At 36.5% G+C, this 26,829-nt stretch overlaps 1 protein-coding gene across 1 annotated transcript in view; it reads left to right on the forward strand.

The window, feature by feature from the left end:
- Positions 1-26,829, forward strand: part of USH2A (usherin) — an 825,608-nt gene that overhangs the window by 652,092 nt on the left and 146,687 nt on the right. Inside the window, exons 50-54 of the mRNA XM_030936493.1 lie at positions 8,804-9,027; positions 12,159-12,363; positions 16,265-16,462; positions 17,006-17,160; positions 19,134-19,332. Coding sequence (XP_030792353.1) covers positions 8,804-9,027; positions 12,159-12,363; positions 16,265-16,462; positions 17,006-17,160; positions 19,134-19,332 — 981 coding nt within the window. The remainder of the gene's footprint in view (positions 1-8,803; positions 9,028-12,158; positions 12,364-16,264; positions 16,463-17,005; positions 17,161-19,133; positions 19,333-26,829) is intronic.

A 26,829-nucleotide genomic window follows, 5' to 3' on the forward strand; every position in this document is an offset into this window, starting at 1 on the left:
CATAAAAACACATCAATTTTTTTCCTCTTGAAAAGGTCATGTCCACCAAAAAAAATCCCACACATGAATGCATTGGTTATGAATGAAAAGAATATTTCCTAGCAAATAGTATACAAAATTATTATAATGATATTGTGTTATAATTCTTTTATTCCTTATTCTACTGTGTGAAGCTAGCACTAATATTAATAACAATAAGTATCTTTGAATGAATACTAAGACACTCTGCCAATATTTTATATATTATTACCTCAAATAATCTTCACAATAATCTTACATGATAGGTACTATTATTATCTACATTTAAAAGTGAAGAAACTGAAGTTCAGACATTGGATATTAGATGTTAGCTTCCACTTGCTAAATACCACACAGTCAGATCCAGATTTTGGGAGGCCTGACACTTATGTTATTGGAGGTGAGGCTTTTAAAGACAAGAAAATTAAAATATGAAGTCAGTGTTCACAGCATCTTCATCAGGCATAGATTCCATCTCAAGAAGCCACTTTCTTTGCTCCTCCTTAAGAAGCAACTCCTCATCTGTTAGTTTTATGATTGCAGCAATTCAATTACCTCTTCAGGCTTCACTTCTAATTCCAGTTCTCCTGCTATTTCCCTACATCTGCAGTTATTTTTTCTTTTTGAGTCTAAAACCCCTCAGTCATCCATGAGGGTTGGAATCAACTTCCTCTAAACTCCTGTTAATGTTGATATTTTGACTTCTTCCCATGAATCATGAATATTCTTAATTGCATCTAAAATTGTGAATCCTTTCTAAGTTTTCAGTTTACTTTGCCCAGATCCATCAGAAGAATTACTATCTATGGCAGTTGTAGCCTTACAAAATATATTTTTAAATAAAAAAAACTTGAAAGTCCAAATGACTACTTGACCCATGGGCTGCCGAATAGATGCTGTGTTAATAGGCACATAAACATTAATCTTCTTTTATTTCCATCAGCGCTCTTGGGTGACCAGATGCATTGTCAGTGAGTATTGATATTTTAAAAGAAATATTTTTTCTGGCAGTAGGTCTCAATAATGAGCTTTAAAAACATAGTAAACCATATTGTAAACAGATACGTAATCATACAGCCTTTTTGTTCCATTTACAAGCACAGGCAGAATAGATTTAGCATAATTATTAAGGGCCCTAGAATTTTTGCAGTGGTCAGTGAGCATGGGCTTCCACTTAAAGACACCAGCAGCTTTCACCCCCCAACAAGAGAGTCAGCCTGTCCTTTGAAACTTTGAAACCAGGCATTGACTTTTTCTCTCTACCTATGAAAGCTCTAGTTGGCATCTTCTTCCAGTGTGAGGCTATTTCATCTACAATGAAGATCTGTTGTTTAGTGTAGCCACCTTCATCAATGATCTTACCTAAGTCTTCTGGGTAACTTGAGGCAGCAGTTTCTACAACAGCACTTGCTGCTTCACCTTGCAATTTTATATTATGGATATGGCTTTTTTTCTTAAACCTCATGAACCAACTTCTGTTAGCTTCCAACTATTCTTCTGCAGCTTCCTCACCTCTCTCAGACTTCATAGAATTGAAGAGAGTAAGAGCCTTGCCTGGACTAGGCTTTGGCTTAAGGGAATGTTGTGACTGATTTGATCTTCTATCCAGACCACTCAAAGTTGCTTCATATCAGCAATAAGGCTGTTTCACTTATCATTCATGATAAGTGAAATAGAAATCTTACCTGGACCATGGTTGAAGGCCATAAGACCCACCAGATTGTTTATCATGCTCACATACCTTTTAAGATGTAATGAAGAGATATTGTCCAGGGGAAAAGATATGTTCAAGAAGGAGTGGGAGAGAAAAGAGAAGAAGGTCTGTTGAAGGTGTGGGAAGAAGAGGAGGAGTATTTTGATTTTCTTCAAGAACTGTTCCTTTGCATTCATAACTTGGCAAACTGTTGGTCGTGAGAGGTCTAGTTTTTGGCTTATCTTGGTTTTCAACATGCCTTCCTCGATAAGCCTAATCATTCCTAGTTTTTGATTTAAAGTGAGAGACATGGGACTCATACTTTCACATGAACACTTAGAGGCCATTGTAAGGTTATTAATTGGCCTAATTTCAATATTGCTGTGCCTCAAAGAATAGGAAGGCCCAAGAAGAGGGAGAAAGATAAGGGAAAGGCTGGTCTGTAAAGCAGTCAGTACACACAGGACACTCATCAATTAAGCTTTCTGTCTTATAATAATAACAAAAAAGCTTAAAATATTGTGAGAATCATCAAAACGTGACACAGAAACATGAAACAAGTACATGCTATTGGAAAATTGGCACCAATACACATGCTTAATTCAGGGAGGCCACAAACCTTCAATTTGTAAAAAAAGCAGTATCTGCAAAGTGCAATAAATCAAACCACAATAACATGAGGTATGCCTGTGATACTAAACTACTATATGCCTTTTTAATTCTCATTCTTTCGTATGTGTACAGCAGAGCTTTACAGAGGTTACATGATGTGATTTGCAACAGATCAAATGCAGAATGAGAAAGAAAATTAAATTGCCTTCTCTTAACTGAACATTAAAGAAGCTTGCAAAAATATAACACAATGTCATTCTTCTCACTATTTCTTATTTGAAAAACATATTTATGCTTCATAAATATGTTAGCATGTTATGGATTTATTATATTTATGTTTAAATGCATTAATAAAAAAATTTCAAAAATTTCTGCTGTAAGTTTTAACACAGTACATATCAACAGGTAAAACCCATATAAACAAAAGGTATTTGGGGTCCTCAATAATTTGTAAGCATATAAAAGGATCCTGAGACCAAACACCCCATGTTCTCACTCATAGGTGGGAATTGAACAATGAGAACAGTTTGACACAGGAAGGGGAACATCACACACCGGGGCCTGTCGTGGGTTGGGGGCGGGGAGGGAAAGCATTAGGAGATATACCTAATGTAAATGACGAGTTAATGGGTGCAGCACACCAACATGACACATGTATATATATGTAACAAACATGCACATTGTGCACATTACCCTAGAACTTAAAGTATAATTAAAAAAAGAAAAATATATTTGTGCTTCATAAATATGTTAGCATGTTATGGATTTATTATTTTTATGTCTAAATGCATTAATAAATAAATATTTCAAAAATGTCTGCTGTAAGTTTTAACGCAGTACATATCAACAGGTAAAATCCATATGAACAAAAGGTATTTGGGGTCCTCAATAATTTGTAAGCTTATGAGAGAATCCTGAGACCATAATTTGAGAACCACTGCTTAAAGTCATAGTAATGTCTACCAGAAAATTATGGCATTTAATTAGTTATCCTGTACTGTAACTAACCTGTTGAATACCTCCTCCTCCTACTTTAGGTGAAGTAGCTAATACCAGGTCTACTAAAGATAGAATTAAGGTGGCAGGGAGGATGCAAAAGTGTTCCCCCCTGTATACCCTAATACATCAGAGTTTAAAAATGACAGCAAAATATTTGATTTTAGTGTGTTTGTTCATCTGTAGCTTTTTAAAAGAATTAGTCTACTGCCATACTCCTTCCTTTGTTAAATATGTATTATGTAATAACCATATTCAAGGTATCATTCTTGGTGCTTGGCAAGTGTAAAAATGGCCAAGATTCCATTTTTATCCTCAAGAACTTACAACCTAATCAAGGAGAAAAGTACCTACAAGTTTATACACAGGCCATAAGAGAGGGATGAATGCATGCATATTCTTAAGACTGAGAGATCACTCCAGTCAAAGTAATGAAGGGGGTTGTTCCATTGGATTGGAATCTCAAACAGTGAGTATGATTTCGGCAGGCATGGCTTGAGCTAAACTGTGAAATCAGCAATCCGTAAAATACAAATAGTAGTGAGGACTACAAGAGGTATACACCTTGTGTAAGGAAGAAAGGAGATAAATCTGAGTAGGCAAAAGGATTTGAATAGTAGGATTTGAATATTATTTAGCGCTCAGGGAAGAGTCAATATGATGATAAGACCTGTAGTTTAAGATTAAATTTAGGTGGCAGAACAAATGCAAAAGAGAAGGAAAGAGAAGTCAGCACACCATTGGCATAAAATAAAATGCATCTGTTTGCAGAAGGGGAATGGAGGTTACTGTCCACTAGGACAGTGGTTCTTAATTTGTTTTCCTTTTGAATCTTTTGAAAGTTACAAACCCTCACTCTGAATAATAGTGCATAGAATACACACAAAAATTTGCTTGTAATTTTATCCACCCTTGAACTCCATCCGTGAACTCAAATTTCAGAATCACTTTTTTATTTACTTCAAGATGATGCTGCATGCCAGTCAAACGTTTCTTACACAAGTGGTGACAGCCCTCAACTCCTGCGAATCAAGAAAAGCTCTAGAGTTTTTTATGGTATTCTACAGCTCTGCCAACTCTTATAATTATAGTGGACTGAAGGAATAATAGTTTTACAAAGGAAAAAAAAAATCTCTTTTTATTCTCTTGACCTTCCTTCCTGCAGTTTGCACTGAAAATAGACAGGTTCCACATGTATTTTTCCTCTCTCTGCTGCCGTTCACTCCTGTCGCCCCTAATGACTGTGACCTTAATGACCTTCCAGAATATCCATATGGCCCTTTTTCTCCTCAACCTAGCGACAAACAGCATACCTGCTACATACGGGTTTGGATCTCATAATATCATTCCTAAGCCTGGCCTCTCTCGCTGGCTGGCATTGTGTGCCTGCCACGAGACCGGGCTGGCTCGTAAAACATCTCTTTATGTACTTTATTACTTAAACTCTTTTATTTGCCTGCAGGAGCCCTTTAACAAAATCACATTGAATTGACTTTCTCACACCAAATCAAATCTCCCTGGTCCCAGTTCAGTTGTCTTTGTCAATATGTATTTTATAAATGGAGTGAATTAACAGATGCTGTTGGAACAGAAGTGCTGGGGTGGCGTTTATGTTTTTAGTGCTCTCTCTGGGCAGATGAGTTGTGTAGAAGTGTTACACAGGTATCTCGGGATGAAAGTCATGCGCGTCATTTCAGTAGATATGTATTCTTAGCCATTTTCTTTGAATAGATTTTAAATCCATTTATTACTCATTTTTTTCTTAGTGTTTGCTTATATGACTTTACCATTTATGCCATTAATCTTGGATTGGACTTGATTATATCCCTTAGTATGAAAAGGTGAAAATTAAAACCTCTGTTTCATTCCAAGAGTACAGATTTTTCTGTTAGCCATGGGAAACTGATCATGAGATGACTTTGCAATATATTGACTTATTTATATTATAAATTTTGTCCATGAGGCCTTTGATGTGAGACTCTGAGTTGAAATTGTTTCAGAATACAAGACTGAGTTTTCACGTCCTGGACTCTGACTTCAGTAAAACAAATGACTATCACTGTTTGTTTCATAAGATGGGAATTTGGGAATTTTGCAGAGGGAAGTATAATCACAGAAGTCCATGGTGTAAGGGTGGTATTGAAAAGGCATTTCCCTGGAAGATTTCCATATAACATAATGATTTTTTTTTTTTTTTTGAAAAGTGTAATATATCAACGCTATAAAATGTATCACAATGGTTTGGGGAGCGTTTTTACTCTACCCTCTCAGTTTTGTGGTGGTAGTCACAGAGCCATCTACTGGTGAAGACAAGCGTGAATTTCTTTTCTTTCATGCTCTGCCACAAATGTTATACATTTGTCCTAAGGATGACTAATCACAAATCTTGTTTTTTCTTCTAGGCCTAAAATATCCCTTGGCTTAAAATTTGGTCCCCATGAACAATCTCAGGGTTTCACAATGATTTGTCATATTCCAGACTGGATTTTACTACTGTATTATTTTTATCTCAAAGGCATGATACATAATTCTTGGTCTTCTTAAAAAAAAAAAAAATGGAATCCCAGTTTTGCAGTCTTAACTATTTAGAAATTCATCCAGCAGATATGTTTATAAATGCATTTCTTTTGAGACACAGATATGAAATAAGCATTGGTAACATATTTGAAGTATTAATAATATTGTGAGTAAAAATCTTTTCCTCCACTATTTTCCCAGTTGTGTCCAATCAATGGAAACCATTGGATGTATATACAGTTTAGAAAGACAATATATGCTTTTTGATTTGAAAAATAAACATCTACTAGTTTAATGTGTACTGTATCACTTTAATAACATCTGCATCTTGTTCAAAGACACGCTCCACCTTTGTACAAATTTAATGAAGAGGCTCTGGAAGAATGGACCAATCCATCAATAATGCATGACCTATTTTGTTTTTCTTTGGGCATATTTAAAATTGTGCATTCCATGTGTCAAAGTTCAAAAGTCAAGTGCTACATGTGATAAATTAGGTAGGGGTCAAAAGTTATTGCAATGCAGTTTCAGAAGATTGTCTGTCTCTGAATTTGCAGCTCATTCATGCTGAAGTGATGCACTATGGGAATTACTACCAAACTCTGCTCCGCAACATCTGCTCTCCCTAAGTGAGTTAGTGCACGTCAGACATCTTTATGTCAGAATATTGCAGTGATGGATGCAGTCTTCAGAAAATGCTGCATAAAAATCTGGTGTGCCGTTCTGGCCATTAAGTGAAATTACTATTTAAATTAATGGCACTGTCACAGTTTATCTGTGCAAAGAATGAACGCTGATTAGGGTATTAAGTAATTAGCAATTTATCACACTGGAACAAGGTTGATAATAATTAAAGAAGTAATGGTTTACCAAAGAAACTAGAAAGGGAGTCACTTCTTGTTATGTGAGTGAAATCTTGGCTGAAAATTTCAATTCAGTAATACAAAGATGAAGTTCTTTGTGAAAGAAGGCATCTTTTTGTTTCTAGTTTAAAAGCAGTTCATTATCAAAATTTTAGTTTACCTTTCAGAAGTCCCTCAGAGTGATCAGATGACTGATTAGGAGTTTCAAATTAGGTCAATGTCTGCATTTTTATTTTATACTTAAAGCATAGTGAAACCATGAAGTAATGTGGGAATGGGAGGGGGAGAATATATTCCGCTCCCTAAAAGACCAGTTTTCAAATTTTGATTGCTCTTTAAAAGAGAAACATGAATTGTCTTAAGAAAACTGCCAGAGGAAAAATTAACAGTAAAGAATCCACAGTTGTATTTAAATGTCTAATCAGAAGGGGCAGAAAAATGCCCAAACAATGTAAAACTTGAAGCTACGGATTTTTCTTTTTAGTTTATGTGCGTGTGTATACACACATGTATGTATATATTTATATGTATTTGTGTGTATATATATACATGCATCCCTACACACACATAAATATGTATATTTGTGTGTATGTACTTATACATACACACATACACACATATATACCCACCATAATCAAGACTCAGACTAAAATGAGCCCTGTTCTGTGTATTTATTTGAGATAACTTTTCCTGGAAATATTAAAACAACTAAAATTATTAATATAGCAGTTGATTTTTAAACCAATTACTTCGAAGAGTTATCATATTAGATAAACATGGTATGCCAAAACTCTGTTAGGATCAGTGTATATCATTAATCTTAAATAAGAGTTTTTAATATGAGGAGACTTTTGTAAGTAAAAAGATGAATGAGAGGGTTTTTTGGAGTCATGTGTGGATAAACATCTTTCTTAAGGCATGTGCCAAACCAATGTCTACATTCAATGACTTTTTTTTAAAGCACTTTTGATCTATGATTCGAGTGTCTTTAATAATGTAGATGTTTACACAGGACCAGATTAAACAATTCAGGACCCCAGGGTACTTTGAATTTGAGGTTCTTTATGTTATCAGTCGGAACTAATAATAAACAAACAAAATTCCAATTAAAATAAATCATTCATCACTTTGTGCTGCTATATAACTGGATATAAATTCTAATATAAAAACACTGTGACATGCAGTATAGGCACCTTGATTTCTAGCTTGGTCTGACTCAAGTAGCGTTAATTTATTCCTGCTTTAATGCTAACATTTCTGCCATTTCTCTTCGATGGCAATATCTAAATGGTGCAAATGCAGGCAATTAAACTGAATTTGGTGGGAGAAAATGTCTATCTGGTATCTCAGGTATATGTGTCTTTCATTTAGATGTGGGGATCAGTGATCCTCTCACAAGGTCTTTCTGCCACTGCCCCCAGCCTGTCACCCATGTCTGTGATGGGTCTAGAACAAAATGTGGCTCAAAAAATAGTGGCTGATTAGTGTACCTGATGAGTGAATATGCTCAGCTGATTTTGAATGAATACCAAATCCATCTCATCAAGAAAGAATGGTTACCATTGCAGCTAAATTCACGAGAAGCAAATATTTGTACCCTAAATAAAGCTAGGCCAAAACTTGCACTGCTCCTCCTGCAGGGCTTCCAGTTCTAGGATGGTGCTACCTTTCCACTCTGGCTGGGCTCTTATCCCAGAGTACTTGAGTGACCTTTTCTCCCTCACGAATTTCTAGAGCTTTCTCAGAGTCCCTATGGTTTAACTAACCTTCCTCTGCAACAAGATGTTATCATCACGAAATGCGCAGGCAGTTTTCATGACAGAAATCCTGTCTCTTTTTATGAAGCATGAGAGAAGTTTGGCCCAGCTGAATGATTTTCGAACACTTCCTCTTGTGTGTTCTTTTCCTAATTAGTGTCTAGTGCTCTTGGTAAGAAGGACCCTCACTGCACATTTAAATCACCTTGGTAGGGAAATGCTACCTTAGGTATTACACCATTTCAGCAACTGCCTGAGTCTGACATTTTTATACCAAACTTTATAGCAGCCTCAGTTTTCTTCCCTTTTTCTATTTCATATTCATATATAACATTTTATTGTTGCAGGGATGTTCTGTTGTGGGCAGGATTATGTGAATATGTCAGATACCATATGCTGCTCAGCTTCCAGTGGAGAGTCTAAAGCACATGTTAAAAAGAATGACCCAGTGCCAGTAAAATGCTGTGAGACTGAACTTATTCCAAAGAGCCAGAAATGCTGTAATGGAGTTGGATATAATCCTTTGAAATATGTTTGCTCTGACAAGATTTCAACTGGAATGATGATGAAGGTAATTGATAGAAAAGCTCTCAGAGGCGCTGATTTGACAATGGAAAGAGAAATACATTGTTCATAACTATTTTTCTAAAATAGGAATATAAAAACTCCTGTGTGCATTATTCATTTTCACATTACATCCATATTAATACCGAATGAGTTCGCTATGATTGATGTTATTGCAATGAATTCTAAAGGAATTAATAATGATTAGCTGTTCTCAGGGAAGCTTTACCCAGCACTTCAGATTAGTGCAGGACTGAAAGTCTGTGTGCCGCTGAAAGAGCCAGCACAGGTCGTCTGGGGCCTCTGCATGGTGCCATTTCATGCCTGGGAGCACTGTGGATGGAGACGGGAGGAAATTCCCGCTTCTTCTCCCTAGCCCACCAGCCATCATCCACCACCTTCCTTTGATAGAGACCTTAGATCCAGCAAATTTGCTTAGTTGCACTTATATCATATTCCCTTAGATAATGAAAGATGAGCAAATGCCTGTGTCAAAAGTGAGTGAATAGGCTTCTGGGTGTAATCACTTATGTTTTTGTATGGTGATGGTTCGTACACAGCCATGTCATGTATGTGGGTATTAAACTTGACCCAGGACACCAGAAACCTGTCAATTTAAGGAAAGGACCATGGACACTTTAAAAACAAACATGCTACCATGTTCTGTAGTAATTTGTCATCATAAGACCACTAAAAATGGGTGTCTTGGTCACAGACAATGGAAGGGCACTTGTTCAATGAGGCAACTACACAGTAATTGTGTGGACCACATACGCTTTGTACACTTTGGGATATAAAATAACTCATGAGATTGTTGGAAGCCCTGCAAGCACTTTGTTTCAATGAATGATTAATATAATACATAAGGTTGGTTAAATTATTATAATAAGGACAATATTTCTCCATGCTGAATCAAGTAGTGTGTTTTACATAATAATGTTCAGTCTGTAGGTTTTATTTTGTTTTCTGAAGACCTAACACCTGGAGACATTTATATCCTGTTCCAATCTGAAATGAATCACCATGGGATTTTTACATAGCTGGCCCATTAGGTCTTCCCTAAGCTGTCAACTCAGGAATTCCTTTCACCTCTTTCCTGTGTTGATGCCCCTGTTTTTTTTTTTTTTTTCTGTTTGTTTTTGTTTTTGGATTCCAAGTTACATTCCAATTCCATTTGGAGAATTAACTTCTTGTATATAGATGTATAGAGGGTAAATTTTTTGAGAGCTTAATGTATAAAAATACTATTATTTTACCCTCCAACAGGATTGATAGTTTGGTTGGATATACAATTCCAGGTTAAAAATTATGTCTACTCAGAATTTTGAGGCATTTCTGCATGTTTTAAGCTTCCATTGATATGTAGATTCCTATCTCTTTGTTGGTAACCATGTTTCTTTTCCTATGAAAGCTCTTGAAAATGTTCTCTTTATCCTCCTCCACTAAAATTTCATGACAATGAACCTCTATGTGGAAGTTAGGATGGTTTCTTTTTGCATTTTGCATTTTGTTTTCCTTTTTTGTGATGAGAGCATTTAGGATTTACTCTCTTAGCAAATTTGTTTATTTTTAAATTTTTTACATTGCAATTCATTATGAGTTAGGCGGTTGTCTTCCAAGTAACATCTCTAGAACCGAAGCCCCTTCCATCTTGTGATGCTTCACACGCAGCCCTTGGATCATAGTGGAAAGGGCGCAAGAGGGGACAATTGCACACAGGCAGTTCATACCTGGATATAGAGTACATCCTTTCTATGCACTAGTCACACAGACATATCTAGTCAGCTGGCTTCTACTGCAACCAGCTTTCAACATCCCATGTTCCCAGAGAGAAAAGGGAAACAGACATCACTGAGCACATTGCATTGTCTCTGCCACATTCATCTACTTTCCAGCTTCCAAAAAGGTATGCACTGTCTTGTGTGTATTATTTTCCTTCCTTTTTTCTTAGACTTTCAACATGTAAACCATTATTTTACTGTCATTTAGTTGGGCTTTTAGTGAATACACACACATGTGTATAGTGGGGTTCCATTTTTATAGTGTCATCTTGGCTCCCTGCAACCTCTACCTCCTGGGTTCAAGCGATTCTCCTCCCTCAGCCTGCCAAGTAGCTGGGATTACAGGTGCGTACCACCACGCCCAGCTAATTTTTGTTTTTTGAGTAGTGACAGGGTTTTGCCATGCTGACCAGGCTGGTCTCACACTCCTGACCTCAAGTGATCCACCCACCTCAGCCTCCCAAAGTGCTGGGATTATAGGCGTGAGCCACCACACCCAGACCCACTATATATTTTTGAATTTGTTATTTTGACCAACTTGGTAAGAATAATTCAACTTATTTTATGTAAGAGAGAGGATGAATGGAGATCAATTTTAATAGCAAATGGTATTTTAAATACATTATGCTACTTATATAAAGGAAAGGCAAAGTAGATCTCCACATTATAAAGCTATTACCTTATTTATATAGCTCCTGTAATTTGGGATGGTTAAGTATTTAATTTCCTTGGGTTAAAACAAAGTGGTACTTATAAAAAACCATAAAAAGTCCAGAAATGTGTCAGAGAAAATGTTTATAAGCATAAATAATTATAATTATAATGACAGTTCATGAAACATTTATATTTTTTAAAACTTGGATCAGTAATACTTCTAATGGGACTAACTTTTCCAATAACACAGGAAGTGTAGATTCTCAAATATTCTTTATTTTCTCTAAAATTCCATAGGAAAGTATCAAATAGCAAAAATAAAATATTTGTAGTGTGGATACTAAGTTTAAAGACTTATCGGTGTTATCTCATTTGAGTCACACAACAAACCTTGGTAGTAAATTTTGTCTCCATTTTTCCCACTGAAGAAGCCGAGGTTTTGCGAACATACGTGACTTGCTCAAGGTTACAGAGCTGGGAAGCTGCAAAACTGAAATTTTAATCCCAATCTGTGTCATTTCAAAGTCATTGTTCTTTCTAGTATACAAACTGCCTTCATTTCTTTTTATAAATTTTGAAATATTCATTCATCAAGTGGAGGAAAAAATTCATTTGAAAGTCATAAAGGCCTACCCTGTGTATGTCTAAATGAAATTTTTAAATACCCCTCTCTCTCTCTTCTCACCCCTACCACTTGATTCAGGAAACCAAAGACTGCAGGACCCTCTGCCCAGCATCTATGGAAGCCACAGCACATTGTGGCAAGTGTGACTTCAACTTTACCAGCCACATTTGCACTGTTATAAGAGGGTCTCACAATTCCACAGGGAAGGCATCAATTGAAGAAATGTGTTCATCTGCCGAAGAAACCATTCATACAGGGAGTGTAAACACGTACTCTTACACAGGTAACAGAAAGCAAGTTGTCTGCCCATGGCTTAATGGGGTTAGTGAGAAGCTGCTGAAAATGCAACTTTATTTCACTCTGACATCAACTCTCCTTAAACTGATATCAATACATTCCATCATACTTTGAAGCCAGCTAGTTACAAGGTAATTAAAGGCATAATCTGGATGTATTCAAAGTCAGTAGTTTAAAATGTGTTAAAGTCTAACTTTAGACAAGGTTGTGCTCCATATTAAGGTAAATCTGTGGAGATATCTGTGACCTTTACTGCTGTATCCAGTTAATTTACAATAAACCCAATTTTCTTTTTCAAAAGCTACAATGCAGCTTTCACTAAATGTATGGAATGAATATTGCTATACTCTCAAGCAGAAAGAAGGATGAACCTGTCTGATTAATAATAAAATCTAACAGTGCTATTCTGAGGACGAGGTAAACCCAAGCATGACGTTTCTCCAAGATGGCTGGTCATCTTGAAAACAATAACCTTTGCAGTTATTGTAAATATTAATTTCTATGTACCATCTTGACCCTGCTGAATTAGTCCAAAATGGTGATTCTTAGTTTTGGCTGAGCTGTGTGAGAAACACTGTTAAGTTTAGAATTATCTCTAAAATAGTTCTGCCATCAATTAAATTTGTATTATTCATCCATTTACTTAAGTCCCTACAAAATGTGTTCTTGTGTTTTGAAAAATCAAGTGTGTGTGTGTGTGCGCATGTGTGTGTATCATCTATCATTTTGATTAAATAGAATCCATTTAAGTGACATAATTTGAGCAAGCTAAGGTTACATAAACAAGCAAAACATTGCTCCATTCTATCATGAATCATCATTCTGCTTTATTCAACTAAGGGGCGATAATGGCCAACCTCAAGAGTGCAGAAAGTAAGGTAGGCTACTGAGATAAAAGAAGGAAGATTAAGAAGGGAAGAAAGAAACAGAGATAAGGTTGATTGAACATTATTTAGTCTCGATGTTATACTAGGTACTTTAAAACCTTATCTCAGTTACCCACAAAGCAATCATATAAATATGATCATTTAACAAAAGAGGAAACTGAGGCTCAGATCTGTAAAAGTAACTCGCCATGAGAAAGAAACATATTCAAATAATGCCATCTTCAAAAGGGACAGATTTTGAAGACTCCAAGTGGTGTAGGAGCTCCTTTCAGAGTGCTCCAAATGCGCTTCAAGCTGTTCTTCCACCTGAAATGTCTTCCTTTGTCATCCTACTCAAGGCCTAGGTCAAGATTCATGTCCTCAGTTCAGTCCCTGTGCTGCTATGGTGCATTGTTCACAAAGCTCACTAGCTTTCTCATGTGTCATATGGATTTGGACACTTGTTCCAACTCTTCTATTCGATTGAAACATCCTTATGAATAGGGCATTTTTGTTTACCTTTACCTCGTTATTTGGATTTAGAACACTATACAAGCAAAAAAACTTCTTGGAATGAATTTAATTAGGAAAGGCCTTAGATAAAGGACAATTTGTCCAACCTTCTATTATGTTCCCAGTCCCAGTTATAGATTTAAGTCATGGACTTTCATTTTAAAATTACTGAATTTCCATCTGAGAGAGTTCTCTACTTTTATCTGCCCCCTTGTAATCAAGATCAAGATTTTGAAGGGCTTTTAATACATACTTGCAATAGCCCTCTCCAGAAGTGAATAGATGTTTCCGCCTACTGATATAATGTTATGAGGGCTTTTAAAATCCTTATTTCAGATTGTTTTGCCTGCAGAAAACGCTGTAAATTGAATATCAAAAATAACAAACCGGGCTGGGCGCGGTGGCTCAAGCCTATAATCCCAGCACTTTGGGAGGCCGAGACGGGCGGATCATGAGGTCAGAGATCGAGACCATCCTGGCTAACATGGTGAAACCCTGTCTCTACTAAAAAATACAAAAAAAAACTAGCCGGGCGAGGTGGTGGGCGCCTGTAGTCCCAGCTACTCAGGAGGCTGAGGCAGGAGAATGGCGTAAACCCGGGAGGCGGAGCTTGCAGTGAGCTGAGATCCGGCCACTGCACTCCAGCCCGGGTGATAGAGCGAGACTATGTCTCAAAATAAATAAATAAATAAATAAGTAAATAAAATAACAAACCGTTCTTTTTCATGAAAGATGTTCAGTACACAAGTGGTGCTATGATAATTCCATTGAGAACAATTTAGACTAAGTCAGACTCTTAGAAACTTACACTTGAAAGCTGACGATACCAGTGCTGACAAAAACTTATTCGTTTATGCAATCATTTATTTATCAAAAAGTATTTATTAAATACATACTAATAACTAGTCACTGCATTAGGACTAGCAGCTATGATGACAAACAATAATTTTCACTGGGATTTGAACCTTATATGAAGAAAGAAGGAAGCAGCAAATGAGATTTGAAATGGTGATGTGGGCTTGAGGATACAGAATTACAGTCATTACCAATGAGTAGTTTAATTTGCTGTAGCAGAAATGTAAAACATATTGACCAGCTGAGGGTAGGTAGATTGTCTAGGCAACTGAATTGCACAAGGTCATTCAGGGATCCAGAATCCAGAATGGCAACCAAAGGTATGTGATTTTCTCTTTTAAAAATGATGCAGAAGTTGCCCATGTCTTTCTACACTCCTTCAAGTATTGAGATCTGAGTCATGTGACCACTACCAGCTACAAAGAAAACTGGCAAATGTGGTTTTCTAATTAGGAGGCCTCTGACCAGGATGGAAGGGAGAACTGGGGACCCATGGTAGCCATCACAGGCAACAAGTGGCAGATACCCTCTGAGCAGAGAAAATGGAAAAGGAAGATAATGCTTTATATTTGCAGATAAATCTGCATTTTATGAAGTTCTGCCCCATAATTTATTGCATTTTATTTTCATATTAATTCTATACAGTGGGCAGGGAAAGGTTTATTGTAAGGAGATGTATATAAGGAAAATGTGACCCAATTATTCCAAGCATAGGGACTGAGAATTAACTCCATGTCCAATGGAGATGAGCAGCTGACCACGCAGTCAAGAAAGAAGGCCTCATTTTCTGATGCTCAATCTGAGAAAGAGTCATCCAGAAGCTACCATACAAAAATACATACATACTCAAAATTCATCAAATTAGAGACATGGAAAATAAATTTAAATAATTAAACTTTCAAGTAAGTTTTTTGGGGGAAACATGTGGCATTGGTATTTCTGAAGTTATTAAAGTTTAAATGGATCTAAGACTTTGGGGACACCACTGAATCACATGAGTGTTCATCTAATACAATTTTTGCCAGTTTGGAAAGCTCAGCAGGCTTGGTTTTATTGTTTTAATAAAGTTGGTTGTTTGGTATTTTGGTTTTCAATTCTGGCTTTTGTGGAAGAAGGAAGGAACTAGATAGCAGAGTATGCTTTCATTTTTATTCACTATCATGGTACCATGATAAAAGTTTCAAATCCTATGTATTGTAATAACATTATAATCCATATGATTTAAAAATTTTTAAGTAATATTAACAAAGTAACAGAAAGTAATAATTTATAAGTTGTATGACACTAAAACTATAAAAGAATGTTGACAAACCTGTCTCATGTAGGAATCAAAAGTACATGAATTTGTGAAACATTAAATCTTATTATACATGATTCCGGGGCTTTTATTTTTCATTTATTTAATATATCCCTCTTTCTGCTCAGAAACAGGGAATTCCATTCTGTGTAATTCCGTATCCCTGCATCTAATAAACACTTTAAATGTTACTTATATTTAGAAAATAAAGATATTAGAGTTTTATTTATATACAAAGGGTTTAGAGCATTAAACATTTGTTTTTAAATGTCTGAAGTTTTTGATATTCACTTTTAGTATGATGGTTAAAAAATGAAAATAAGAGAAACCTGCCTGTCTATTTTTTCTGTTTCCAGTTGTGAACCTCAAGCCCTACATGACATATGAGTACAGGATTTCTGCATGGAACAGCTATGGGCGAGGACTGAGCCAAGCTGTGAGAGCCAGAACAAAAGAAGATGTGCCTCAAGGAGTGAGTCCCCCTACGTGGACCAAAATAGACAATCTTGAAGATACAATTGTCGTAAACTGGAGAAAACCTATACAATCAAATGGTATTGAGCTACCTTTAAAATACAAATGACAAAATCCCATAAATTAATAAGAAAATTGAAATGAGTATAATCTACATGTGATTGACCTATGCATCTAACCACTAGAAAAGTATGTTCTAATAAAAGGAAATTTAAATATGTGCCGACTAATCACTCACTTTGTGGTGTAGCCCTCATAAATTTTTAGCCTAAATAAATGAATAAAATAGAAGTAAAAGTTCCTTGAATACCAGAATATAACTGAGCTGCTTTCAAATAAGCAAGTCATATTCAGAGAAGGCAAAAGAGTTTTAATATTGAAAGTAAATTTGTTTCATAGTGAAAGGAAATAAACATAAATGATTCTTTGATCATCTATGTGAAGAATCCCTCTCTTCTATAATAGTATAATTAGGAACTGCTTGAGATAGCAATATAATAGGAAATTAAAATTAAATAAAGCTATAGTATTGCATTTCTTCCGAACACTAAGACTTGTAAGTTGTTTGCAAATAGATAAAATGATATGACATTCAAATGCAGTCATTTTTCTACTTTTTTTAGGTCCTGTTATTTACTACATTCTTCTTCGAAATGGAATTGAACGTTTTCGGGGAACATCATTGAGTTTCTCTGATAGAGAGGGAATTCAACCGTTTCAGGAATATTCATATCAGCTGAAAGCTTGCACGGTTGCTGGCTGTGCCACCAGTAGCAAGGTAACAGGAGTTTGCCTAAACTCTGGGGAAAGGGGTTCAGTGTGAAGATTATGTGAACATCCAGGGTGTTAACTAGGATGTTTATGTGTCCTCTTAACTGAGTGCTAATACCTAGGCCTGGAAGGAGAGATCATTGCAAGGGAGATTTATCCAAATATCAATCTTGTGTTAATGAAAAACAAGTGAAATCTTGAAACAGTACTATCTTTTCTTCCACATCCTTTCCTCACCAACCAATTTTAGGTCATCTATAAATCTATAAAAATGTCCAAATCATTATTCAGTTAAAGAAAATTTCTATTTAAATATGATATGAACAAAAATTGCCTGATTTTGAAAAATGAAGACAAGGGCAAAAAAGCCTGGCACGGAAAACAAAGTGTTCCAAGTCTTCTGCTAAAGCCTTGTCAAGAAATAATGAAGACCTGAATTCAGGCAGCAGAGGTCAGAACCGAGAATACAGAAAGATACAACAGACGTTGGGGATAAAATCTACAGAACTTGGTACTCAACTATATTTACAGAAATAAAAGGAAAGAATCATGGATATTTTCAAATATCCGCTTGAGTAATTTGTGGATCATGGTGTTATTCTGCAAGCAAATTTTTAAAAAAGAGAAAAATGTTAAAGGTAAAAGAATAAGATTCTGTTTTGTTAAGTTTCATAAAAAATATATTTAAAGAGAAGGATCAGACAGCAGAGTGGTGGAAGCAGATATACTTGCCACTTCATGTGAAAATATCTAGTCAGAAACCAGATATAGAAGTGACAGAAGTTTCTAGAAAGATCTCTGTGGGAGGTTGAAGTAATGAGTATAAATACGGACATGGAAGAAGACTAGAGAGACACAAATACGGAATACCGTGGATGATGAGCACTGGGGAATGCTGTCAAATGAAAAAGGAAGAAAAGCTCACAAAGAAGACTGGAAATAAACAATCAAACAGTGTAGGAGCAAACTAAAGAAAGGGACATTTCACGGAAGCCAACCTTGATAAGGGAAGCCCAGGAGGAAACAAACTTACACAGAGTAGCTCTAATTCTTTTCATATGCTTGAAACTTTAGAAGAGCAACATCTTTGCGCACTGTGCAAGAGCCATCCAGATGAAGCATTCAGTCACACTGCTCAGCCACAGTGCAAGAATGCAACATTTTGTTCAACAAAAATGTTGAACATTTCTGAGTGAACCTTTCTGAGTGAGCCACCATTTAGACAGATGGCAGCTGATTGGCCCAATCAAAAGTTATTAGTCCTAGAACAATTCCATGCTTTTTGCATAGGCACAACTCATGCCTGCTACTTGCAAAGCAATTGTTTACAAAGTGAAAAAAGTTAACTCTATGAAAAGAGATAGCCAATTTGTGTCCAAAACTATGTTTTGACAATATTGACTAAATAGTTGCTTGATTTATTTATTTTTTTCTTCTCACTTGTTTCTTTATTTAGAAAGTTGGTGCAGACACTGTAAAGTCATCCTAGGTATCAGGGGAAGAGTACCGAAATGTCTGCCCATTTATTCTGTTCAAAGCATATTATATGCAAGCAAGTTCAGATGTGGGTTTTGCTCCATATTTACTGGTGCTTAAAATGTATGAAATCAGGCTGTTAAAATGCAAAGACACTGATGGGCCATATGGAAGAGAGTTATCAAGAGTTCTCTAGTAAGACAGTCTGCCAGCCAGATTTTACTTGTTTAAACACTGAGGGCTGCACTCTGCCATCAAAATTGTTGTTGAACCTGTTGTGATAAATGGTACTGTGAGACTTATGTAATATATTCAAGGTCAGATTTCATTGTTTAAATAGGATGGGAAGGAAAAAAATGAAAAAAAGGGGACTGCTTCTCCAAACCCCTGCTAATAATATGCCAGGCCAGACAACAACATTTTAAAACAAAAGTGACATTCTCATTGATCAGGATAGCTAGTGGACTATTACAATAAATTGCTACTTAATTCCTATGTCTTCAGGTAGTTGCAGCTACTACCCAAGGAGTTCCAGAGAGCATCCTGCCACCAAGAATCACAGCCCAAAGTGCAGAGGCTCTGCGTCTGAGCTGGAGTGCCCCTGAGAAACCAAATGGCGTCATTAAAGAGTACCAGATCAGGCAGGTTGGGAAAGGTCTCATCCACACTGACACCACTGACAGGAGACAGCATACGGTCACAGGTGAAAAAAAAAAAAAAAAAAAGGAAATCCTACTGGAGGAGTCTGTCATTGTGGTTAGGGGGTCAAAGCATCCCAGGGGTGTGTGTTTGATATATGAGGTCACTTCGAAAGGACGTGTTCTCTTGACATATGGTCAGGTCCCACTTATCCATGCTAATAGAAGAGCCCACACTGGCAGCAATACGCCACAACAGCAGATAACTTCAGAAATAATTTATATTTGGCCTTGATATGCATTATGTGAAGGGTTTTTGCATCAGTACTAACTTTTTCTTTTTCAAACAAACAGTAAGATGCATTTTCATTCCCCAAGGATATATTCATAGACAAGGGGACTAAGATAGCCAAGAATATACTGGAAGACAGGGGAAAATCAGCCAGAGGTTAACATTTGTCTATCAAGTGGGTAGTTAATACACAGGACTAGTTGACAGTGGAGTCATTGTGACTGTTTGTTTGTATTAGGAATGTTAATTAATAGCAATTGTGTTTTTTAAATTTATTATAATGTTTATTATCATTAACTTTAATAATATACTATTAGTACAGTACAATGATATGTTAGGTAATTGCTAGTAGTGATTATGATAATAATTAACAGGTTTTAGCTTAAATGCCACTTCCGAAGGGAAGAGAATCATTTTCTGACTCACTTGGTTGAATAGCTTCTCTAACACACCACCACATCACTTTGTTTTATTTTCATCGTAGACCTCTCACTGCCTGATATTTTAGTGTTTGTTTTTTGTCTTTTTATGCCTCTCCACACTTGAATGTAAGCTCCAAAAGAGGAGGAACCTTATCTACTCGTTCAGTGTTGTACCTCTAGCACTTATAGTCCTGAACACATTAATAGGAGCTAAATAAATGTTTGGGGAAGAAATGAATTTAATATGTACCAGATACTGTCCTAAGCACTTTGCATGCACTATGCAATTTGATTCTCCATCACCAACCTAAGATGTAAAGTGAATTTACTACCTTCATTTTACAGAAAAGAATACTTTGAGAAGTTAAGTCATTTAGTTCATTATTCGAGTCTACTGAATCATCCCAAACAACCCTGTTAAATTTAAATTCTAAGACCATGGGCAAGATTGTATAAACTTTCCCTTTTTTCCCATTGTCAGACACCTCCTTCCAAGGCTTCCTGAGTGGATGACCTCCTTCCATTGAACTGCACTTTTTGCAGGGGGTGTTGATAGCACAGATAATGAAACTAGCAGAAAAGTGCAGAAAGGCCGTGGAAAAATGTGCCTGATGTTTTCTAAGAAGAGACACAGGTTACATTTACACAGGGTGGCAAAATAAATTCATCACTTTTCACTCTTAAATTCCACAATTCCCTAACACATAAGCAAGGATTCACTGGCAAAATCTCCAGTATTTTTCCAAAAGCGACGTAAACCTGCAGAAGGTGCTTAATACAACTCGTGGACTGGCACGTTGTATTCCTTATCTCAAGATCCTGGACTAAATCAATGATAATAGTATTGAGGCTGAGTGCGGTGGCCTGTAATCTCAGCACTTTGGGACATCGAGGCAGCCAGATCACCTGAGGTCAGGAGTTCGAGACCAGCCTGGCCAACATGGCAAAACCGCGTCTCTACTAAAAATACAAAAACTAGTTGGGCGTGGTGGCATGCATCTGTAATCCCAGCTACTCAGGAGGCTGAGGCGGGAGAATCACTTGAACCTGGGCGGCAGAGGTTGCAGTGAGCTGAGATTGCACCACTGCACTCCAGCCTGGGCAACAGAATGAGATTTTGTCTCAAAAAAAAAAAAAAAAAGATAATGGGGTTGGGAAAAGCCCTCATATTTAAATGATCAAATTCATTTCTCTTATCTTATTTTACTTGAAGTGGAAATCATCACAAGTGATTGAAATAATGGTGTTTTACATAATAAAACCTTACTTCTATGTGGTGCTTTATCATTTAAAGAAACATTTGCATTTTGACTTCTCTGACTCTCATCACATCCTTGTAAGAGATGTTTTTAATAATCATATTTGAAAGATGAAGAAGAAAGCCGACCTACTCAGCGTATCCAAGGCATTCACTGCCTCTATCTGAAAGGAAATCAGAATATCATTTCACTTTCCCCAAAATGAATTGCCAGCTTGCAGTTTTCCAGATAGTATACTAAGTGGTCTAAAATAAGACTGCTGCTCTTAAGATGCTCTCACGTATAAGGAAGACTGACAGGAAAATAAATAACTGAAAACAGAACTCTATACAGGATGCAGTGGTGAAAAATCAAACGAATCACTTGGAGTAAGCAATGGGATGTTAATTACAGGGTTTTGAAAACCAAGTTAAGGCATTAAGACTATACCAGTAAAGGTTTCACAATACTTGAGATATAAGGCTAAAGAAATTTCCTCTTGTAGTATCTATCAACTTAACCAGCATCAGCTTTGAATTGTTGCCACTGTATTGGTTTGCATTTTTTAGAAATCAGCATTTATACACCAACAGACTAAATTCAATTGTAATGTTCAAACCAATAGGATTGATAGCCTCATTAATTATAAAGTAATTGCAAAGATTTTTCTTTAAATAACTTCACCCTACCAGTTCTTCCTTTCATTGACATTTTTAATGGCTACTTTTATGTCAGAGTAGATTTCATACACATATCTTGGTGCCAGAAATCCTATTATAAGAATAAATATTTTAAGGTTTTTTAATATAATTTTTACTTAACGGTAAAAATCATAATCTGGTAAAAGTCTTTAGGAGTCATTTGACCAATCTCCCTGTTCTACTTTTGTTTTGTTTTGTTGTGTTTTTAATTTCTATGGATATTGTTTTAATTAGATTTAGAGAGTATTTCACTTGTCCAATACAGCCCTACATAGGGATTTCTTTGTAGAATAAAGAAGTATGTCCTCATTCAGCAAAACTTTACCAAGTGCAGAGCCTCCTATATGTAGTTCTTTGGGGACAGGAATGGTGCTAGGAATTAGATAATCTGAAACCTGAGATCTATATAATGTTACTCATCTGCCCAGGAAAATTCAGTTCCACGGTTAGCTGACTGACCAAATGTAGTACTGAAATATTTTATGGTGTGAATGACTGTTTTACTGAGTTCATGGAATGAACTAAAATAATCAAATTTATTTTCTATTCCATTTTAAATGTTTGATGGAAATGCTGCCTGAACTCCCTAGGATAAATGTTTTGATTTTCTCATCATTTCTAAAAGCTTGGCATTCCCTGAGCAACAGAGCACTAATAAAGCTGTAGCACTAGTTGTCCCGGAGCCTGAAAATCTAGGTCCTTAGGAATGACAGGAGGGAAAGGGAGCACCTTGCCTCAGCCCCATTGTCTCCATGCTTATTTTTAATTACCTCAAAGCTTTAGAAACATGATCCCGTAAATGCTTTGTGGGAATAGTGGCGAATGCACTCATCATGTGAAATCCATAAATTGCTTATAATCCTCTCAAGATGTTAAAAAAAGCATTAAGTAATTGAAGACAGGAAGTCCTCAGTTAATTATTTAGAGGTGTTATCAATGCTTTAAGTAAACTGAAGCGTTTTCTGCTATCTCACTGAGCTGAATACCATGGGGACGAAGGAGTAGCAGCCATCATCTTCTCATATTCGCTAATGCAAACAGCGCATGGCAGCTTGTCAATAAAAGACCTTTTCATATCATTTATTACTAAACACATCCACCATCCTGTACAGAACAATTTGGACATCAGTTATGGCATTGTTTCACTTTGGGCTACCTCTACATTATACGTGGGCCTCCTAATGTGAATTTAGGAATAGAAGAAAGGATTAACTAAATAATTAAGGCCACTGAGAAAAAAAATGAATTAGTTGTGTCCTGTTTAGCATCAAGTATAATAAGGGCCTATGTATCTCTTAACTCTGGGAAAACTATTTTCCAAAATAGTTAATTAGAAGTTACTCATCATTGCATTTCATTTAAAAGGAAAAACCCACCAGCATTAAATTAGCAAGGAAAGAATAATTTACTTTCCTTTCTCATCTTCCTAGAAGTTAATGAAAACTTTGTGTGCTAAATAGCATAAACTCTAACAATGCTGGTTGTAGCAGAAAATGTAATACTAATGTTATACTGAAACAGATACCTTACACCTCACTTTTGAAAAAGAGAAAACCTACTTTAGCCATCAATACAACAAAATGTAGAAATTCTTTATAAGGGATTTTATTCTTAGATAACTCTGCTAGGTGTTCCCGTATTATCTTTGCTCTCATAGTAATTATCACATTTTATTCTAATAGCCTTTCCACCTTTCCACTTGTCTCTGTTCCACAATTAGTAATAGGTAATGCATTTTAAGTACAGAGACAGTAGCTTCCTGTTTGCCATTGTGTTCCTGGTACCTATCACGGTACTTAATATATTCACAGAGTGTTTGTTGAATGAATAAATACGGAATAGTAAACTAGTATTTGACTACATTCTGTTTCAAGTGGAGATAAAAATGCCACTGTCAAGCATCCCTAAATCTCAGACAGATCTGGCAACAAAATTGTGGGGTCCAGCGCAAAATGAAAATTCAGGCCCCTTATTCAGAAATCATTAAAATGTCAAGACAATGAAAGCAGAGCATAGAAGTAAGCTCACATGCTTCCAAGCATGGTACCTTGTTTGATTGCACAGTCGAAAGTCCACAGATCCAACCCTGATCTTCACCAGTCTGGACTTAATTGCAGTATATTTCTGTAATTAAAACAGATAGCAAGAAAACTAGGATGGTGATAATGTCCTCAAAAAGCTTTGAGAGTTTGTTCTATGGTTGTGTGCAATGCTCCAGGCTGCATTCCCCTCAGTTACTATGTAACTACTGACCACCAAGTATTAGGGACCTGTGAAAATAGTGATGAGTTTATTTTCTTTTCATTTTTTCAACTCTGAGAACAACTAAATTTGTGCCTAACCAAAAAAGAAAAGAAAGTAGCACCAACCACTTTTTTTCATTTTAAAACCTGCCTATGGATAAAAATATTAAGGCCAAAGAACTATAATTGATAGCTGCCTAGACAATGGTATTTTTTAAAATTCCCCTTAAATCCCAGATATTCCAGTGTACTTTGCTGGATGCTAGTTCTGTTTTGTCACTCCAGTTCTAGCCATCCCCTTCCCTCTGCAATGTCCTCATTGTCTCATGTTTGAGCAACATCAGATTTTGCTGCCACCTGACATCACATTTTGTTTTTAGAGAAGAAAAGTCTGCCTGGAAATGCAGAGAAGAATCCTCAGTCTAGTATAACACTGAACTTAAGAGAGGAAAAGTATTTATTAAAATATTTATTTAATATTAATTAAAATACTGTCACTAAAATCAATATATATATATAATATAATTAATATCATATTTTTGTTGCTATATTTATTCCAGATAGACATCAATATTAAGACTATTATTTAGACACCATCAAAGAGAAAGGGTCTTTCCTTGGTGGTGTCTAAATAATAGTCTTAATGCTGATGTATATCTGGAAAGAGAGTCTGCCAAAGCAGTAACTTGTTAGGAAAGACGTCTTGGGATCAGGAAGATATTGGAGAGAGGGACCTAAGTTATGGCCCAGAATTTCACATGAAATATAGAATTAATAACGCAAGTTAGCTTATAGCAAGTAGTCAGAACTAAAAGTCATGAAGTGATCTTACTGGCATGTGCAATGAAAGAGGCTCTTTGTTTTGATGTTTTGATGTTCAGTTCATATGAGGTAGCAACTGAATTCGTAAAGCATGAATACAGAAAATGGACAGTATCAATGCTGCTCAAGTGGGGGGGACAAGAAATTGGCTTGGGTAAGAGGAATGGGCAGCTGTTGAGATTGTGAAGGAAGGTACCACCCAGAAAAGATGGCTTTAGCATGTGAGCTCCTGAAATAATCCTTAATCAAATTCTGTAAAACAAATTCTAGTTTAAAGGCACCTTAGATGTCTGTAAAGTAATTCCATGATGCCTTTGTGTATCAGTTTTGAACATCTAGATTTTCACAAATTATCAGATTGATCTAAGTAGAATGCTGATATGGCTCTATCCAGCACAGTCAAGATGACCAGTGGATGCTGGAGTTCCTGGGAATCTCAGTAGGCAGAGATTCTCTGAAAGGGATCATTTAGTGAGATCCCAGGCAAGTGAGGGCAAAAGGAAGCACCATCATTATAGTTGTCGGGGTATATACCCTGGGGCTCCTTGTCTTGCACCAAGAAAGAATTCAGGACACAGACACATGTGGGTGGGTTAAGGAGTGCAAAGTTTGATAGAAGAGAGAGGAGAGCAACTCCTTGCGAAAGAGAGAGAGAGAGAGAGAGAGAGAGAGAGAGAGAGAGAGAGAGAGAGAGAGAGAGAGACAGACATCCGAAAAAGTGGGGAGGCAGTGAATCACAGCAGATTTTATAGGCAGGCTGGAGAAGGCAGTGTCTGATTTACACAGAGCTCACAGATTGGTTCGATCACGTATGATAGTTACATAGTGTGAGGGGAAGGCTGGTCACCGCACCCTAATCTTATTATACAAATGAGCCTTCCAGTTGATTGGCTCCGTCTTGTCTGTGCCTTACAGTACAAGCGCTGACAAGGAGAAGGGAAGATGGAGCCGCCATCTTGAACATGTATAGTCCTTAGTTCCTGCCCACATTCACCCATGCAAGCACCCAGCTTGCTTGCCTTTATCTGCAGCTCGACTTTGCATGCTTGCCCTTTGTTAGAAAATTATTTGGGGCTTTTCACTAAAAAGAAAAGCCTTACCGAGGACTCCCATACCTTTACTATCTGCCTAAGTGCTTTCTTCTTAATTCCTGTATCATTAACAACAGAGACTGAATGTAAGTGTCCAAGGGGCCAGACCACACATCCAGTTTGGGTGAACTGGTGCCAGGACAGATGACTTATCCGCAGGATGGTTATTTACAATACTTTATAACCACCTAACAAAAACTTTTTAATGTAACTCAGGCCTCTCAGTGCTTGAGCTAATCACTAAACATGCTGATGGAGGAACTCACGGAATTACATATTCTTTAGGACTATTTGGTAGTTCTTTAGAACATAACAGATGACGCTATAGAATAATTGGCTGAATGTTTTGAAGTAGCACTTGCTATGTGAAATTATAATGGCTAAAGTGCCTTTTTTTGACCATTTATCAGGAGATTAAAAATTGGAAGCAAGCTGTTCTTTATAGAGTACATCACATGTAACTTTTGTAAACATGGGTTTTGTTTTCCAAATCATATTTTTATGAACTAAAGGCAGACTTTTTGCAGTCCCTTTTAGCACACATTTACTCTTGAAAGTAATGTTACTTGGAGGTGTAATTGTAATGAGTTTGGTTATATTATGCTTCTTTCCTTTAAAAAAGAACATGATTCCCTGTAGGGAAATTCAGGTAATTTGCAGCCACAGTAATCTTCACTATACTGAAATGTTAAATACTTGGCTTTTCTCCATGCATTTGCCTTTCTGTACTCTACAACTGCTATTTCCTACTCT

The sequence above is a fragment of the Rhinopithecus roxellana genome, chromosome 8, assembly GCF_007565055.1.
Source record: "Rhinopithecus roxellana isolate Shanxi Qingling chromosome 8, ASM756505v1, whole genome shotgun sequence".
Classification (NCBI taxonomy): Eukaryota; Metazoa; Chordata; class Mammalia; order Primates; family Cercopithecidae; genus Rhinopithecus; species Rhinopithecus roxellana.